This window comes from Pelobates fuscus, chromosome 5, assembly GCF_036172605.1.
Source record: "Pelobates fuscus isolate aPelFus1 chromosome 5, aPelFus1.pri, whole genome shotgun sequence".
NCBI classification, from domain to species: Eukaryota; Metazoa; Chordata; class Amphibia; order Anura; family Pelobatidae; genus Pelobates; species Pelobates fuscus.
The window spans coordinates 79,410,843-79,428,409 of NC_086321.1; the positions used below are offsets into that span (position 1 = coordinate 79,410,843).

The 17,567-nt window shown below is 34.2% G+C and overlaps 1 protein-coding gene across 1 annotated transcript in view; it reads right to left on the minus strand.

The window, feature by feature from the left end:
- The window catches only part of HCN1 (hyperpolarization activated cyclic nucleotide gated potassium channel 1), a 406,158-nt gene that overhangs the window by 16,469 nt on the left and 372,122 nt on the right, over positions 1-17,567 (minus strand). The window contains exons 6-7 of the mRNA XM_063456876.1: positions 4,167-4,407; positions 3,095-3,259 (exon numbers count right to left, since the gene is read on the minus strand). Of these exons, the coding sequence (XP_063312946.1) occupies positions 3,095-3,259; positions 4,167-4,407 (406 nt within the window). The remainder of the gene's footprint in view (positions 1-3,094; positions 3,260-4,166; positions 4,408-17,567) is intronic.

Sequence of the window (17,567 nt, forward strand, 5' to 3'; positions counted from 1 at the left end):
GGCAACCCAGATCCTTAACATAGCTAATCAGCTCATACCTCTCTTACGGAAGTAATCTACCCCTGAGCCTATGGTTCTAAAGTATGGAAAAGTTGGTTTTCATCTCTCCAGGGCAACATCAAACCTATCTTTCCGATTTTCTGACCTTAATGTCGTGAGAGATCACGCTCATTAGGTTGCAATATTACTCAATGTATGTCCATTTTTTGTAGTATATATTCCAAGCACCATTGTGTTCTTTATCAGTGTCATGACTACTGTTCTTCAGTTCTTTCCTGAGAGTATACTTTGTTTTGTTTTTCAAGAATATTGTATCCGCCAACAAACACTGTTTGCTAAACCTTGTGCTGCAAACTACATTTATGTAGAGTGGACACATATAAACTATGCATTTCTATGGTACCTAAAAAAACATTGGTGCAAACAAAGTAAAGCAAGGTTCTCCATCAATTTCAAGAAATGTATAATTTCTTTATCAGAATACTTTTAATTCGGGAAACACAGCAATAGTTTTGCTCATAAACTGGCACAGTCTGAAAAAAGTATACTAATGATTTTTATGTATTTGTGGAATTATGTATACAACCAGAATTGGGGAATATTTAACCTTCATGTAATCAAACATGAGTTGAGTAATGGTACTACTTGTCAAATATTGAATTTGTATTTATATATAAAACAACAACATCAACAACTATTTCCCCCCTAGGCAGGCTCCATAGCATTCAGCTTGTGTGTCCTATTTCACCCATAGATGCATTATCCATATAGAGTACAAATGAAGATTGTGAGTTGATTATTTTTGAGAACTGTTATAGCACTGGCTAATAATACATTACACTATATTGCTTATTTTCTCTTCTTTAGCCACTTGAGCGGTTTTCCTTTGTAAGATATGTTATTATAGCTTATTGGACCCATGCATTTGTTATTATTTTTTGTCCTTCTGAGGCTGTTTATATACGTTTCAATTTGTATTTTTTTTTAGGTTTGCTTTTTTATTTCTTTATTGTGGTTTACCTATTCATAGATTTATTTGTATTTTTTAAAAATATTTTTTTATGTAAGTTAATTTATACTGTAAATTTACTTTTTCTTTTTTTGGGGGGTGGGGGGCATTTATTTTGTACTGATGAATTATTAACTTTACTGATGATGTGATTTGCTGCATAAATGATAATACTCTTGTTTGGAGGTGTTAAATTGCTGTTATTTCAACGGTTTGTTCGATCAGAATAATGTGTTGTGGCATTAGGTTACTCTTGAGCTCTTCATCATCATGTCACAACTGTTTGACTATTTAGACAATTATCTCACTATGGACTCAATTTTATTTTTCAGATAAACTTTTCAAATAACCACAATCTGATTTGATTGATGATGATTTATTTACAGACGTCACCATTAAAGGCCATTTGAATAGTTTTTCTAAAATTTGATAATCTAAAAAAACATATCCCAAAAATTTAATTGAGGCCTATGTTTGGATACAGTCACATGTGGCTAAGGCTAATTGTGGAGGGACTATGTTTCTGAGTGTGCAGACCTCAAATGTATACATAGATGTTAAACACTCATTTCCTGTTTCCCAGTCCGGGTAATCTGATGATGAAGAATTTATTTATTTACATTTATTCCACTAGAGCAGCATTTCCCAAACCAGTCCTTAAAAAATAGCAAAATGTACATTACACCACCAGTCCAGGTTTTCTTAGTTCCTCCGTTGGAATAACATACATAAATCCTGGACTGTTGGTGGGCCATGAGGACTGGTTTGGGAACCACAGCACTTGAGCCAATTTAAATTCTTCTGTAAACATTATTTCGGTCCTCTTGTATGCAGTTGCATCATAATGAGAGATATAGTTTTGTTAAGTAATAAGCCAAACTTTAAAGGACCCCTCACCCCTTGTTAATTTTCTTACATGAATTATTGCATTTGGGGGTTATTAACTGTTATATAAAAAACACATTTGGATATATACCATTGTATTATTTTTGTTTTACATGAACTTAGTAATTAATTTGATGGATTGTGTATATAGGCAGTTTGGAACTTAATTTGACTATGCTACTTGAAAATTTGGATGAATACAATTTGTTTTGCTTTTTATAAAAGTTTTGTGTGTTTGGCTGTTAATTGTAGTGGTGTGCAACCTCATACAATTCTTTCTAATACTATTTACGTGACAGGCAACCATATATTTATTGACACTCATGTAGTTTTTCCTACCATATATGTTAGGTGCTGAACCCATTTGCTAAAGAATTATAGAATTAATATCTAGACTATCAGAATTGTTTCAATATTGTCTAACAATATAGTGTTAGATATCAACATATCTAACCTATCTAACAACATATCAATGTTATATATACACAATGTTTCAATGATATCTATCAATGTCATATCAATGTTATGTATTAATATTTTACTGATGGTAAACTTATACAAAATGTTTTAACCTAAGAAATAGTCTACTTATTAAAATGAACTCAATATCAAAGGCAGTGTATATATAAAATTTCAGCAAAATTGAAGTTCTGATGTGTTAAATATATGTGGCCAATACTTTACTGGGCAGTTGAAAAAAATAAAAGTTTAGCTGTTTGATATAGCTAATAACGTGTTTCATTACAAAACAAACTGTAAAGAAAAAAATGCATATTATTATTAACTGTGATTTAGCAGTCTTTAATGACAGAAGATAATCATCAGGATATTACCTGTACCTTCCAAGGTGAATGTTCCTTTAAAAGAATGTTTACATATGGGGTGCCATACGCAAATTAAATAGCACAATTATGTTGACATGGTACCACCACAAGTTATTTTCACATTTTGACCTGTTTCATTTTTTCATTTTTTATTACCCCAGATGCTTACTGTTAAGAATATTTAGGTAAAATGATGCCCTTGCAGAGACTTAAAACATATCCATCATGCACATGCAAAACTTAATGACTTCAGTGAGATAAAAACCTGTTCTGGTGTTCAGTAATCCAATTTGAAAATAGCTAAATGTACATTACACACAAATCTCACAATATACTCTCTGAACATTACACTTAAATATGTGTAAGAAAATAATACCTATCCTGTCTAATCTGTCAATGGCCACAGTTTCGAATGCTCTTCTCATCATTGGGTATTCTTCCAGTACTTCATTAAAATTCTCCACAGACAAGGAATACAGACGGCAATATGTCTCAGCTCTGACACTTGCAGTTCGACGACCTTTTGTCAGAAGACAAATCTCTGCAAAAACAAGAAATGATAAGAAAACTTCGGCAATAATTTCACCGGCATTTGAATGCTGATTACTGTTTATTTGAACAGTAAAAATAATATGTGAAATCTCATTTCTAAAATAAGAACTGTTATTTTATCCATAAACTACCGGTATCTAAAAAGACATTGAGGTCTCAAACATATCACATGTGTCCTTGGCAAATAAATATATAAAATAAATTAAAGTTGACACCTCTGCTTATTTTTAAGTTCCACTATGGTATTTGGAAATTATATAATTGACTATGAAACCATAAAAAGCACGTCACCTGCACATGACTAGACATTTTGATGATAACCCCAAAAGACGTGAATAAATGTACAGGTGAGTCTGGACTCAGTCCAGACAAGCAGAGGACAGTGGGCATGTATCAAATAATAGGCAATGGTTTAGTTCCTCGCATAATGTCTGCTGCTTGGAAATGCAATGAATGGCATGGGACATCGTAATAAGGAAGCCAGTGATCAAATACCGTGACAAGTGTTTAATGAATATGTTTTATCAAAACATGAGTAACTGTATGTGGTCTTTAATAAAGGAATAATGTTAACTTCTGGACGAACAGTTCTCTAGGTATCTATTAGGTTTAACTTCAATTAATATCTATACAAATGTGAATATGAATTTTAGAGACTCTAGAGAGGCTCTATTAACAGCATCTAATTTGCTCAAAGGTAATATTTTATTTCAGCAGAAACAATAGTGCCTTTCTCGTATTCCAGTAGCAGATGGGTAATTTGTGAACAGGTGCAACATGGACATATTACTTCCTAAAGTCTGCTAGTTCTTATAATCCTAGACTTACCTTGCAATGGCTTGTATGTGAAATGTGTCCTCTCTAAAAAAGAACAGTTAAAATGCCTTCATACTGACCTCCAAAATATGAGCCATCAGTTAACTTCATTTCTCTGCTGGATTTAGTTATGACACCAGCAACACCATGCTGAATAAAGTACATCTTCTTTCCAACTGCTCCTTCACGGATAATATAATCTCCGGGCTGGAAAACCTCAAACCTCAGTTTGCTCAGCATAGCTGTGACAAAGTTGGGGTCTGCATTAGCAAACAGAGGCATTGTAGCAACAAGTTTCCGACAGTTGAAGTTTACTATCTCCTAAAATTGAAGGATAATAGGTTAAAAATGTGTTGGTGTCAAGGGTTTAATTCAGTGTAAAATAGGTAAACATAGCATCAAATCATAAAATCCTTTAACTTGTCCAAAGACTAGGTCATTATACCATTATGGAAATCCCTTCATAATTTGCATCAATAAAGCCCCATTTTCACAAAATAATTTCAACGTGAGAAAAGGGACAAATATTGATATTATGGTGATTCAAAACATCATTTGAAAAAAAATAATAATAAATAATAAAAAGAAGCATATTTTTTAAGATTTTCTCGCATTTAAAATGTCCTAGATTAAGGGTAGGCACCCTTTAGCACTCCAAATGTTGTGGACTATATCTCGCACAATACTATTACAGTCATAACACTAGCAAAGCATCAAGGGAGATGTAGTCCACAACATCTGGAGTGACAAAGGTTGTCCTAGGCCTAGAGCATAGTTATTACCTAAACATATCATACTCAATTATCAACATCAGAAGGATGAAAGACTGAGGAGATCCTATATGGATTTGGACCTGAGACCATGAAGACTGAACAGATTCAACAACTGGTGCATTAACCAGTTAAGGCAGTTCACTGATTGACTAACACGCATATTTTATATTCTCTTAAAACCACTGACAATATGTACATTTCAAAATAGCACATTTTTTCTTAGTCACATTACTTCTGCAAATCCACAGCTTGATCACTATGTCATTGATTCTATTAAAATGATATTAATTAATGTAAAAATACCAACACATCGTTAAAAAAATAAAAACATTGGCTGGTATATCTCTGTCCTTGAACTCAATATTTATGATGAAAAGCAGCTATCCATAAGCCCCTGAAGCATACAATTACTCATTAAGCATAGCTAAGTGTGAAAATTAATAATTCATTACAGCAGTTTTGTTATTTATTCCTTTACCACAATGTCTCTTGTTATGTGCAGTGATTCTATTTACATGAAAGGCAACCTTACAAATAAACATTCCTGGACACTTGATAGGTTTCTTTGCCAAGAGATTTCACTTTTCAGTGGGACTGGACTTAGAGTGATACTATAGGTATCAAAACAACTTTAGCTTAATAAAGCAGTTTGGGTGTATAGATCATACCCCTGCAGTCTCACTGCTCAGTTCTCTGCCATTAGGGGTTAAATCACTTTTGTCTTTGTCCATGCAGCCCTAGCCACACCTCTCCTGGCTTTGACTCACACAGTCGGCATGCAAATTTTTTTTTTTAATTTTCAATGAGATGTTAACCTTTGTTAGAAGTTTTTATGTCCTGCTCTGTTAATGAAACTTTAACCACATATATGGTCTAGCAGGTTATAAACAGAGCAGGGAATAAGAAATTATAAATTAAACAAAATGTGCAATAAAGTAAGTAGTTTAAAGTAATCAGTAAGTAGTTTAAATTAGACTCGCTTTACAAGAAGTGTTTAGAAAGGCAAATAAACAATAAACAATACGTTTGCATAATTTCCACAATGGCTAATGAATGGGTTTCTTGCATCATAAAACATATACCTACCTCCATTATATATAAAACAAATTGTGTCAAAACCCGCTTAGAGAGCCTCTTAATAGCTAAGATGAAAATGATCTAGCTATAAAATGGGTCGTATTAATTAAACTATTAAATAATATGTGATTTGTTATTGCAATGCCACACAATGATTATTCAGTCAAATGTTAAAAGGATATGTTATAATAATTAAACGAAAATCACACAGCACTCAAAGAAGAGTGAGCACAGAATATTGCTATATTTGGAGGTCATTCCATTAAATTCCACAGAAATGCTGGAATCTTGGAAGAGCGAATTAAAGAGGCTCCTCCAGGCTCGGGTATCTTCATTGGGTAATTCATCTTTAATTATTAAGCCAAGGCACTGCAGTGCTTGTAATATTACTTCAATGTCACTATTAATAAAACAGTATAATACCATATGTAATTGTAGTTCAAACCCATACTTATGCTAAAACATCTGATAATGACAAATATTTGACTATGCTGTACAAAATACATTACGCGTTTTGTTTTACTAGATAACCTAACCATCTAATCATGAAATAGCCTTAGATTTGCACACCTGAGGAATATTACCAAATGGATAAATATTTCAATGATTTGACTGCTGCTATCATCAAAGTGATACAAACTACAAGCATGTCGTTGCCAATTATTGGACTCTTTCAAGAGCACTGAAACTGATGAATGCATTTGAAAAAACAGCTAGAACATACAATATGCCCTGGCATTAGAATCGCAAAGCTTGCACTCCTTTAACATTTTCAGCTGTTTTAAACAAAAATAAAAAAATAAACCCAGAACATGGAATTGGCAGGAACTGCATTTTCCTGCTTAATTATTTTAAGTATATATGAAGTATTTTAATATGTTTTCAATAGTCTTCTAAATGAATGCTTATTCGTCAATAATTTAAAATAAAATGAGGAGATTTCCTCCGACTTTGACCATTGCAGAATTACCTACAACATGGACATTTCTGTTGCTTTCTTGGTACACACTTCGACCATAAAACTAGCCCCTTATGCTGTGTATCTAATCTACATGAAATAATATCCCAATCCTTATACTGACTCTATTTTCAAATTTTACTGGTAACTATGAGCCTAACTCTAATCATAAATGCTCCACTGAACTCCGATTCAGTGGCTTAAAGTGGTCATGATGCTTGAAGTCTCTCTGTGCAGCGTTACAGACAGAAATAATTCATTTTGCTGCGGGTGGTATAACTCCACCTTTTTCTACATTCTTAGCAACTGACTAATATGAATTCTATGAATAAAAACATCTGTCAACAGCATACATAACATGCTCATGATGGACAACCAATGGCAAAATGGCTCCTACTTTCATGCAAATTGATATCCTTCCTCAACCCTGCCTCAATAACATCCTTTTCCCTGAAGTAAGGGGAAATGACATCATAGCAAGAGGACTGGGCTACAGGGAAAACTTTCCCTCGCCAAGAGATCAAACTTAAGTTTATTACTTTATGTCTTTGTTTTATTTTTGAAAGAGGAGTTACTTGCACCAAACAAACTTTTTTATTACAACACTGTTTTTTTTTTTTTTTTGGAGTAACCCTTTCACTTTAAGTATATTAAATATGTTCCCTATTATTTAACCTGTACCACAATTTCCTTAAATAGAGTATCAAAAATAGCAAAAGGCTACAGTGTTTTGTTTGTATCATTTAGAACTTAGAGAAATAGACTACATTTAAATGGTCGTATAATAACTTTATATTCCCAACGGAAATGCATTATGCATTAATAATAGACTCTGAGATATTCTCCATTACGGAAAACACTAGATAAATGTTTGCTGTGTTTGCCAAAAGATGCAATAAGGCTTTATGGATTTTGTTTTGTGGTTACCGAGTACCCATTTCTTGTTTCTGGTTGCAAAATATGCCAAGCCATGGTTATGTCTTGGCTCTATAAGCCAAAACACATGCAGAACTAATGTGCAATAGTCATTTTAATATGTATTATACATAAGTAAAATGTCACCATTCAATTAAGCTTTATGATGTATTGTTTGCTGAGTCACTCAAGAGAATATGAGCAGTGATTCTTCAATTCTTGTTTAGTAAAACTGGAATTACTATACTTATAAGTATTGATCTACCACATTTTTTTATAAATTCCTTCAAAACTTTTTTCTGCTTTTTGTTTTAATTCTTTGGATAATGATAAAGCATTTATATTAAAATCCATTTGAAAATAGCAGGGGTACATCCAGCTCAATTTTGTTTGCATTAAGTTGGTAGTAAATACAGTGAAACACATAGGAATTTTAACTACCACATACAAATAAACAAATTGCTTTTGCTATTATATGTTTTATCTCTTTTAGTGCCAGGGGTGTGCCACTTAGATTTCTGTGTACAGATCATGTATCTGTGACTCGAGGGGTTAAACCAATAACTTAATGTTTATTTTTATTATTATTATTTTGACAAGTATTTTAACCCCTTAAGGACACAGCTTCAGAAGCTGGACATACCCTTAAGGACACAAGCAATTTTTGCAATTTTTGCTTTTTGTGTTCAACTGCAATTTGCATCTCTCTCATTTATTGTACCAACACATATGATATACTGTTTTTTAGACAACAAAAAGGGCTTTAATTTGATGTGACCTATACATGTATAAATTCTCATTTATTACAAAAAACAATGCAAAATAATGTAAAAAAAAAAAACAAACGCTTTTTTCCCCACGTTTTGGCAATAATAATGTGTGCATAATATGTACAGCTTAGGAAAAGTAATTCAAAATCAATTTATTTATGTGTCTTGATTTACCAAGTTCATAATATGTGTAGGATTTCAGTTTATTTTGAAAGTTACAGGTCACAAACTACAAGGTCTAAAATAAAATTTCAATGTGAAACAATTTTAGAAGTTGGTATGTTTGTCTTGGAAGTTTAATACCCATTACAGGAAACAAAATTGCCACACAAAAGTATATATTTATATAAAGTAGACATCACAGGCTATTTACCTAGGGTTAGTTTGACACTTTTTGCGTAGCCATTTCACCACCAATCTCTGCTAAATATTGGAGTAAAATTGTGTTTTTTCTCTATTTTGGCATATTCACATTTAACAAGGTTTTTGTAATGTGTATTTCGTAAATCTAGTGTGTGCTATCCCTGTACAGAACCCCATATTGTGTTCAGCTACATCTGCTGAGTACAACGATACCCCCATTGTATACCTTTGCCCCTATTCTGTGAAGCTACAGTGCCATATAGGAGACCATGCTATTTCAGTTTCTATAGTTGGAATTTTCATAGATGGTCATATGTCTGAATTTGTGGCATTATAGCCATCTGACTGTTCAAATAACCCCATAAAGGCCTTCCATTTGAGAAAGCAGACACTCCAGGGTATGTTATTAGGGATATATTATACCTTAACTTGCCACCATGTTTTCACCAATTTATTTCAAATTTTGTGGTGAGAAAAAAATAATATTTTTTTTTACATACATGTTGCATTTTCGCTGGGTATTTCTTACATTTGATAAGTGCCACTGTCATAAATTCCCCCTAAGTATGCTCAGTTACCTCTTCTGAGTAAAACAATATGCCCAATGTATGACCCAGACACTATTTTGTGAAGTTACAGTGCTGTGAAAGAGATGTGATAAGTTCAGGTTTTTAAGTGTGAATTTACATGGAGAGTTTTAATGGGTCCGTATTCTATTTTTAAATATGTTAGCAGGCTGCTTTATCCAATTACACCAAAAAGGCATACTATTTCTTAAAGAAGACGCCCAAGGGTATTTCAAATGGCAAATTTTGAACCTTAGCGTGGGATAATTTTTCCGTTAGCTTGTATCAAGTGCAGTGGTAAAAAGCATTTTTTTTCTGCCTTTTTGACACACAGTGAGTTTGTACTGTATATTTTGCAAACCTTATGTGTGCTATGGCTTTATAATACTTTATATGTTGCTCAGCTATGTTGTCTAAGTACAGCAATACCCCCGTATGTACCTTTGCCAGTTATATGGGGACGTTGAAGGGGCACATTTCAGACACAGCCATTGCAGGTTTTGTCAAACTTTGAATTTTTACGCTGTGTTGTTACCCCACTTTGAAGTTTTTTAGCAGGCTATATATTCCAACTATCCCATAAAAGCATACTATTTCTTAAAGAAGACATCCCAGGGTATTTCAAAAGGCATATTTTGAACCTTAGTGGGGGATCATTTTTCTGATAGCTTGTACCAAGTGTAGTGGTAATAAGCATTTTTTCTGCTTTTTTGACACACACCGTGAGTTTGTACTGTTTATTTTACAAACGATATGTGTGCTACAGCTATATAATACTTCCTATCTTGCTCAGCTGTGTCATCTGAGCACAGCAATACCCCCATATGTACCTTTGCCATGTATATGCGGACATTGAAAGGGCACATTTGAGACACAGCCATTTAAGTTTTTTCAAACTTTACATTTTTACGCTGTGTCCATACCCCACTTTGGAGGTTTGTTTGTAGGTTAATTATTCCAGCTACCCCATAAAGGCATACCATTTCTTAAAGAAGACACCCTAGGGTATTTCAAAAGATGTATTTTGAACCTTAGCGTGAAATCATTTTTCCGCTAGCTTGTACCAAGTGTAGTGGTAATAAGCATTTTTTACTGCCTTTTTTACACACACAATGAGTTTGTACTGTATATTTTGCAAACCTTATGTGTGCTACGGCTATATAATACTTCCTATCTTGCTCAGCTATGTCGTCTGAGCACAGCAATATCCCCATATGTACCTTTGCCAGGTATATGCGGACATTGAAGGGGCACATTTGAGACACAGCCATTTAAGTTTTTTCAAACTTTACATTTTTACGCTGTGTCCATACCCCACTTTGGAGGTTTGTTTGTAGGTTAATTATTCCAGCTACCCCAAAAAGGCATACCATTTCTTAAAGAAGACACCCTAGGGTATTTCAAAAGATGTATTTTAACCCTTAGCGTGAAATGATTTTTCCGCTAGCTTATACCAAGTGTAGTGGTAATATGCTTTTTATATGCCTTTTTGACATACTCAATGAGTTTGTAAAATATATTTTGCAAACCTTATATGTGTTACAGCAATATAATACATCATATGTTGCTCCGCTATGTCATCTGAGTACAGCAATACCCCCGTATGTACCTTTACCAGGTATATGACAACGTTGAAGGGGCACATTTGAGACACAGCCATTCAAGGTAGAATTTTTACGCTGGGTCCATGCCCCACTTTGGAATTTTTTTAATAGGTTGTGTTTTCCATTTACTTCACAAAGGCATACCATTTCCTAAAGAAGACACCCCAGGGTGTTTCAAAAGGCATATTTGAAACATTACCGCGGTATCATTTTTTCGCTAGCCTGTACCAAGTGTAGCGGTAATACGCATTTTCCCCCTTTTTTAAACATTTTTTTAACTTTTTAAAAGTTTTTTTTAACTTTTAAAAAGTTTTATTTAGCTTTTGACAACTTATTTTACTATTTTAAAACTTTGTTTAAACTTTTGAAAAGTTTTTTTAACTTTTTATTGTTTTTTTTTAACTTTTAACCCCTAACTAGCCTAACCTTAAATTCCCAAATTCCCCACTAACTTCTACCCACCTTAGCTAAATAAATAAATATTTTAAAATATTTAAACAAATTAATTAAATACATTTAACCCCTGAGGATTAAAAAAAATAAAAGTTAACCCTCAGGGGTTAAAAGAAAAAAATCAGATCACAGTGAAATACTGTGATCTGTATTTTGATCACTGCAGGCAGTGATCAAAGGGCAGGGAAGGGGTTAAATTGTATTTGAAAGAGGTGAGGGGGGGTGGGATTTTGTAACTAACTTTTTTTTTTACAGCCAGAGAGAAAGATCAGCACCGATCTGTCTCTCTGCTGTTCACAGCTCACACGGAGCTGCAGGGAAACAGATTGGGTTTCACTGCAGCACGTGTGATCACTCTGACTCCCGGTCAGAGCGATCACATGGGCTGAATCAGTGAAACAGCCCATGGTAGTGTGCCTCCGATAGGGAGACACACTACAGGAAGATTAACCCCACGATTGCCGCGATTGTGGCAATCAGGGGTTAATTTTCATTTTGGACGGAAATTTTCCGTCCAGCGTCCTTAAGGGGAGTGCTGCAATGACGGAAAATTTCCGTCATGCGTCCTTAAGGGGTTAATAGTTCATTTATAGCAGGAGGTTTGGTTTCCAAAGAGATAGGATCTAGTCAAACTCAGTGGGTGGAGGCTGGTGCTCCACCATCTTAAAACTTCACCAGCTGCCACTGCTCAAAACAGTAATAATATAACTGTAGAATAGTATGTACATACAGTACAAAAACTTCGGGATAGGGCTGAGAATGATTCTAAAAGGAACATAGAAAAATATACAAAATAGTGAAGTACAATTAACACATCTTATGCGCTATATATGAATGCACTCACAGGATTATGTAGAATATATCGCTCATAGGGTGCCTCCCCCGATAGATATGGGGGGCTGGTGGTCCCTTAGCTCCTCGTAAGACTCCTTAATAATGCTCAGGACTTCAAATGGGCAATGGTATGAAAATATGCTTTTATTGATAAAAGGTGAATAATCACCATCAATAAAATATAATAAAATTAAATGAAAACGGTATGGTCCAAAAAAAAGGATTCTGAAAGTCAGAATACTCGAACACTTAAATAATATTAGGAAAAAACTTACAACCCATTCAGTTCCGGCTCACTGTTCCAACTGTCCATTATTTACTTTTAAGGAATTTAAGTTTATGGGTATTGAAAGAGTTTTTCCATTCTGGCGAGGAGGTGATAGGGTCCAAAAATTATCTCAGAGGGAAACCTTTTGGATACATAGGTTGAGTACCCTAGAGCCACAAGGCCTCAACATAGGGATTTATTTAGTATGTTTTCTGGATTAAGATTTATATAATTATTTGTCTTTAACACATTTATATTTATTTATATTTTTGGGGTTATTGTTATTTCATTTTAATATAGTTTCTTCTATTCACATGCAACAATTATACATAGTTAGTGTATTTGTTATATTGAGTATGTGTAGTAGTTGGATTTCCTTGGTATTTGGGAATTCAATTGCATTTGGATATAGAGATTTTTTATAATTTGGAAACACTTGGTTTCTTTAGATATCTTAACACAATATTAATTTTATATGTATCCATTAATGGAAAGAACAGGTTAAAATATGCCCACATTATAATTATTTAGGATGCTAGATATATGTGTAACTCCATTTAATATTGGAGATTATCCATAGGAACATTACATATTTATTCTTATTTTAGTTCTTTGACACAAATCACATTAATAATCAATGAATATTTATATACAATATACAATATATATTTCTATTGTGTATATTACACTTTAAATTAATATGAGATATGTTTGGGAGATTGAATTATATATGTCATAAAAATGTGTTTTATTGCACATATTTCACTCTTTAAATATTTTGTATCACTGTTTGATCATAACTAAAAGATGGTGACTTGTTATGAGTTGAATTATAGATAAAATGTGCAGATAATGAAGTTACTAACACAATTTTTCCTTTCAGTAGATAGAATATACTGCTCTTTGTTGAATTTTATGATTGCATAATAAGGTTGAAATAGAACGAAGGTGGAACGCATATTAACCGTGGGTGGAACGCACGTGGAATGCATATGGAACGCGGAAGTGCGATATGACCTATACTTCCGGTTCCGGTTAGCCGAACGCGCCAAATTTGATTACCAGCAATGCGAGGAGAATGTGAAACAGCTGAATTACCTACCTACATGACCAATCAAGCGACGGACACCGGGTACCACCTACGGAACCACCAATGGACATAGGGAGTAGCCCTATTTAAAGAGGACTAGGGGATGGGGGAATAGGATGTGTTTTCTACATGTTATGATTGTACATTGATTTTACTTCTACATGCGGTCCCTGAGGAAGTTCTTTACAGAACGAGGGACCATACCGTTTTCATTTAATTTTATTATATTTTATTGATAGTGATTATTCACCTTTTATCAATAAAAGCATCTTTTCCTACCATTGCCCATTTGAAGTCCTGAGCATTATTAAGGAGTCTTACGAGGAGCAAAGGGACCACCAGCCCCCCATATCTATCGGGGGAGGCACCCTATGAGTGATATATTCTATATAATTCTGTGAGTGCATTCATATATAGCGCATAAGATGTGTTAATTGTACTTCACTATTTTGTATATTTTTCTATGTTCCTTTTAGAATCATTCTCAGCCGTATCCCGAAGTTTTTGTATTGTTTGTGGTTATCTATATATGAAAAGGTCGTCTTCTTTGGGTAACGATCTTGGGAGGCTGCATTATAACATTTAAGCTAAGTATTTGTGTATATATTTCACTACAATTACTATCTATAGTAGTGTTTATATTGCATTGTACCATATGTACATACAGATAAGTATAAAATCCACCTCTTCCTTTGCTTCTACATACTAGGTGCATGTGAGCAGGACTATCTTCACATCCTTTTTTTCTCTCTTCACCTAACCTTGCTTGTAACGTAGAATGTCCTTGAATTGGTTCTACACCTATTATACAGCATTGCAGAATGTTCTATATCTGTTAATAATAACAGTATCAGAGAAACCGATTGCACCTAGTCTATAGAAGTTGCCCATTGGAGGGTGTCCAAGGAAGACCAAACACTGCAGCACAACAATATTTTCCTGTCAACAAATTTTGGTAGCCTTGGTAGAGGTAGGGGTTATCCACGTTGGTAATATGCAAGGTGTTCTACAAAGCCTTGGGTTCTGACACAATTTCATTGTAAGGCCTTGTAAAACTGAGAGAGAAATAACACTTCTAATTACTTAATTTGCGACAGTGCTACTCTTATGCTCCACATTTAAAGTTAATTATACAGCACAGTACAGGGGTTTTGCTGTGAGTTCACGTCTAATGCTGCAAATTTGGAGGGAATGCTTCTCTGTGTGGGAAACTCTGTAGCGTTAGAAATACATATCTGGATTCTTAACTCTACAGCCCTGATGCCCCTTGTTTTTGTGTAAAAATAAAAAAACAAACAAATATAAATTAAACTCATCTTTTTCCTAGCACCAAGTTTCCCTCTGTGCTGCCGCGACCTCACCTCAAGTTACATCATCCTGGAGGCATGCATTTAGAATGACAGGCCAACTCAATGCTACGCATTAATGACTCTCGCTGTGGTGTTCCTATGATTCCTCCATAGAGAATCATTGTATTCAATAATACTCTATGGCTGAACATGATGGCACTGCGCATTCGTGTGTGATGTGATGGTATTTTACATTATGAGAGCCAGGAAGTAACATTCAACATTCCCGGATCTCATACCAAGAGGGCTTGGAGGCTTGGCTTGAAGCCGAACTTCCAAGCCTTCTAATTATTTAAAAAAGCTTTAGGGGGTATGTCTGGGTGACCAGCACTGAAGGCACTATAACAACTTCAATAAGATTAAGTTTTTAAAGTGCCTACAGTGTTCCTTTTATAAAAGTTAAAATATATGGGTACATTTAGGCTGAATTTTACTTTTTTTATCCCACCCACTCTGTAATAAAAATTATCGGTATATTTACTTATTATTTCAGATTCTCTGCTATATATAGCAGGAAAAGGGATACCATATAATTTCTTCAAATGTTATCCCCTTATGTTTCTGAAGTCACTAAATAAATCAAAATGTGAAATTGCTTACATTTACATAATTTCAGTGTTTGTGGATATTTATCTCTGAACAGCAATTTATTCACAAAATTATAATAGTGTCTTATATTTATGTGCTATGTACTCCATGTTACACTATTTTGTTTTGTTTTTTTAGAAAAATCTGCTAGTAGCAAAAGAGTTAAATATAGAAATAAATTTAAATATATTGAGTTCTGAAAATATTTACTCAGATATATTACATCTTTTATCATTTTTCCAAGTTGGCACATATAAATACCAAGAGATCAGACAACTGTGAGGTTCTTGCACTTATTCATTTTATTTTAAAAGAATATGCATTTTTAAAATAAAATATATAATAGGAAAACTCATTGCCAGCATGATACCGAAATATTACAATGAATTAACCCCTTAAGGACCAAACTTCTGGAATAAAAGGGAATCATGACATGTCAGACATTAAGGGGTTAAACACTGGGACAGATGACAAAACCTAGGGATATTGATTAAATGAATGCTGTCTCAATTTTGTTATGTTTTCAATTGATCAGCTTCAAGTTGAGTTATTATGCAATTATCTTCCTGCCTAGACTTGACAAGACTGAACTGGACTATAAGAAAAGGTTATGCTGTAACATGTCTAAAAATATTAAACGTCTCAAACTAGAATAAGAAATATGATTTTACGGTGATGATGGAATAATTTAGGCTTAAATAAAATTACCAAATATATGTATCTTTTAAATTAAATCCTGTGTGATTTTATTCAAAAAATATATTTAAAGAATTCTCCATTCCATTGCCAGCAGTATGCCACTAAAGAAGAACTGTCACTTCCCAGTAGTTTTAAAATTATATTTATTTGACCATGTATAGTTAATAAATATGTGCCTAAGAGATCAGAAAAATAAATCTAGAAGGACACTGTAGGCACCTAGACGGTTTCAGCTCATTGAAGTAGCCTGGGTGTCCCTATCCTCTTAATCCTGCAATGTAAAACATTGCAGTTTTTGAGAAACTGCAACATTTATTTAACAGTGCTGAGACAGCCTCTACTGGCTATCTACCAGACAGCCACTACCGGGGTTTACTAGACTCTAGGTCACCTAACTGACGCTGGATGTCCACACACTCTGCATGAGGACATCCAGTGACAGTAAAATCCCTAAAGAAAGGCATTAATTCAATGTGCATGAGCATTAGGTCATTGGATGATGTTGGATGACGTCAGAGGAGGCGAAGTACTGAACCAGAACCAAGGGAGATCAGCACTGGAATCGGGTGAGTGACTAAAGTTTTTGTGAACTCTTTATAAACTGGGGGTGGGGTTAGAGGGATGGTGGTACCAAATGGCACTATAGTGTTGGAATACAGGTTTGTATTCCTAGCACTATAGAATCCCTTTAATTGTAGAAGTCCACACTTCTCATTATTCAGCCCGAAACAAACATTCCAGACTGGTTAATGTCAGTTCTCTACATTGACACTCTTAGCCAATGAATGAGCAGCAGGATCGACATACAGCCTCATCGTAAACCTCATTGAAAATCTGCCTTCATCAGAGAATTGGTGCCTCGCAGGACTAGGTAAGAGGGCAAACTAGTAATAGCACTAGGGTACTTTTGTCATCAACACCACTATAGCGAGATGTAGTGGTTATGATGGTTGTTGTAACCCTTTTTTATATGTGTAATAGGTGATTTTCATTTTTTATTCAGTAGTGTCCAGTTTCCAGTTTCCAATTTCAAGTAAAATTACAGATTTCCTTTAAAGGAACACTATAGTCACCAGAACAGCTACAGCTTAATGTAGTTTTTCTGGTGAGCAAGATCATTCCCTGCAGGCATTTTGATGTAAACACAGCCTTTTCAGAGAAAAGGCAGTGTTTA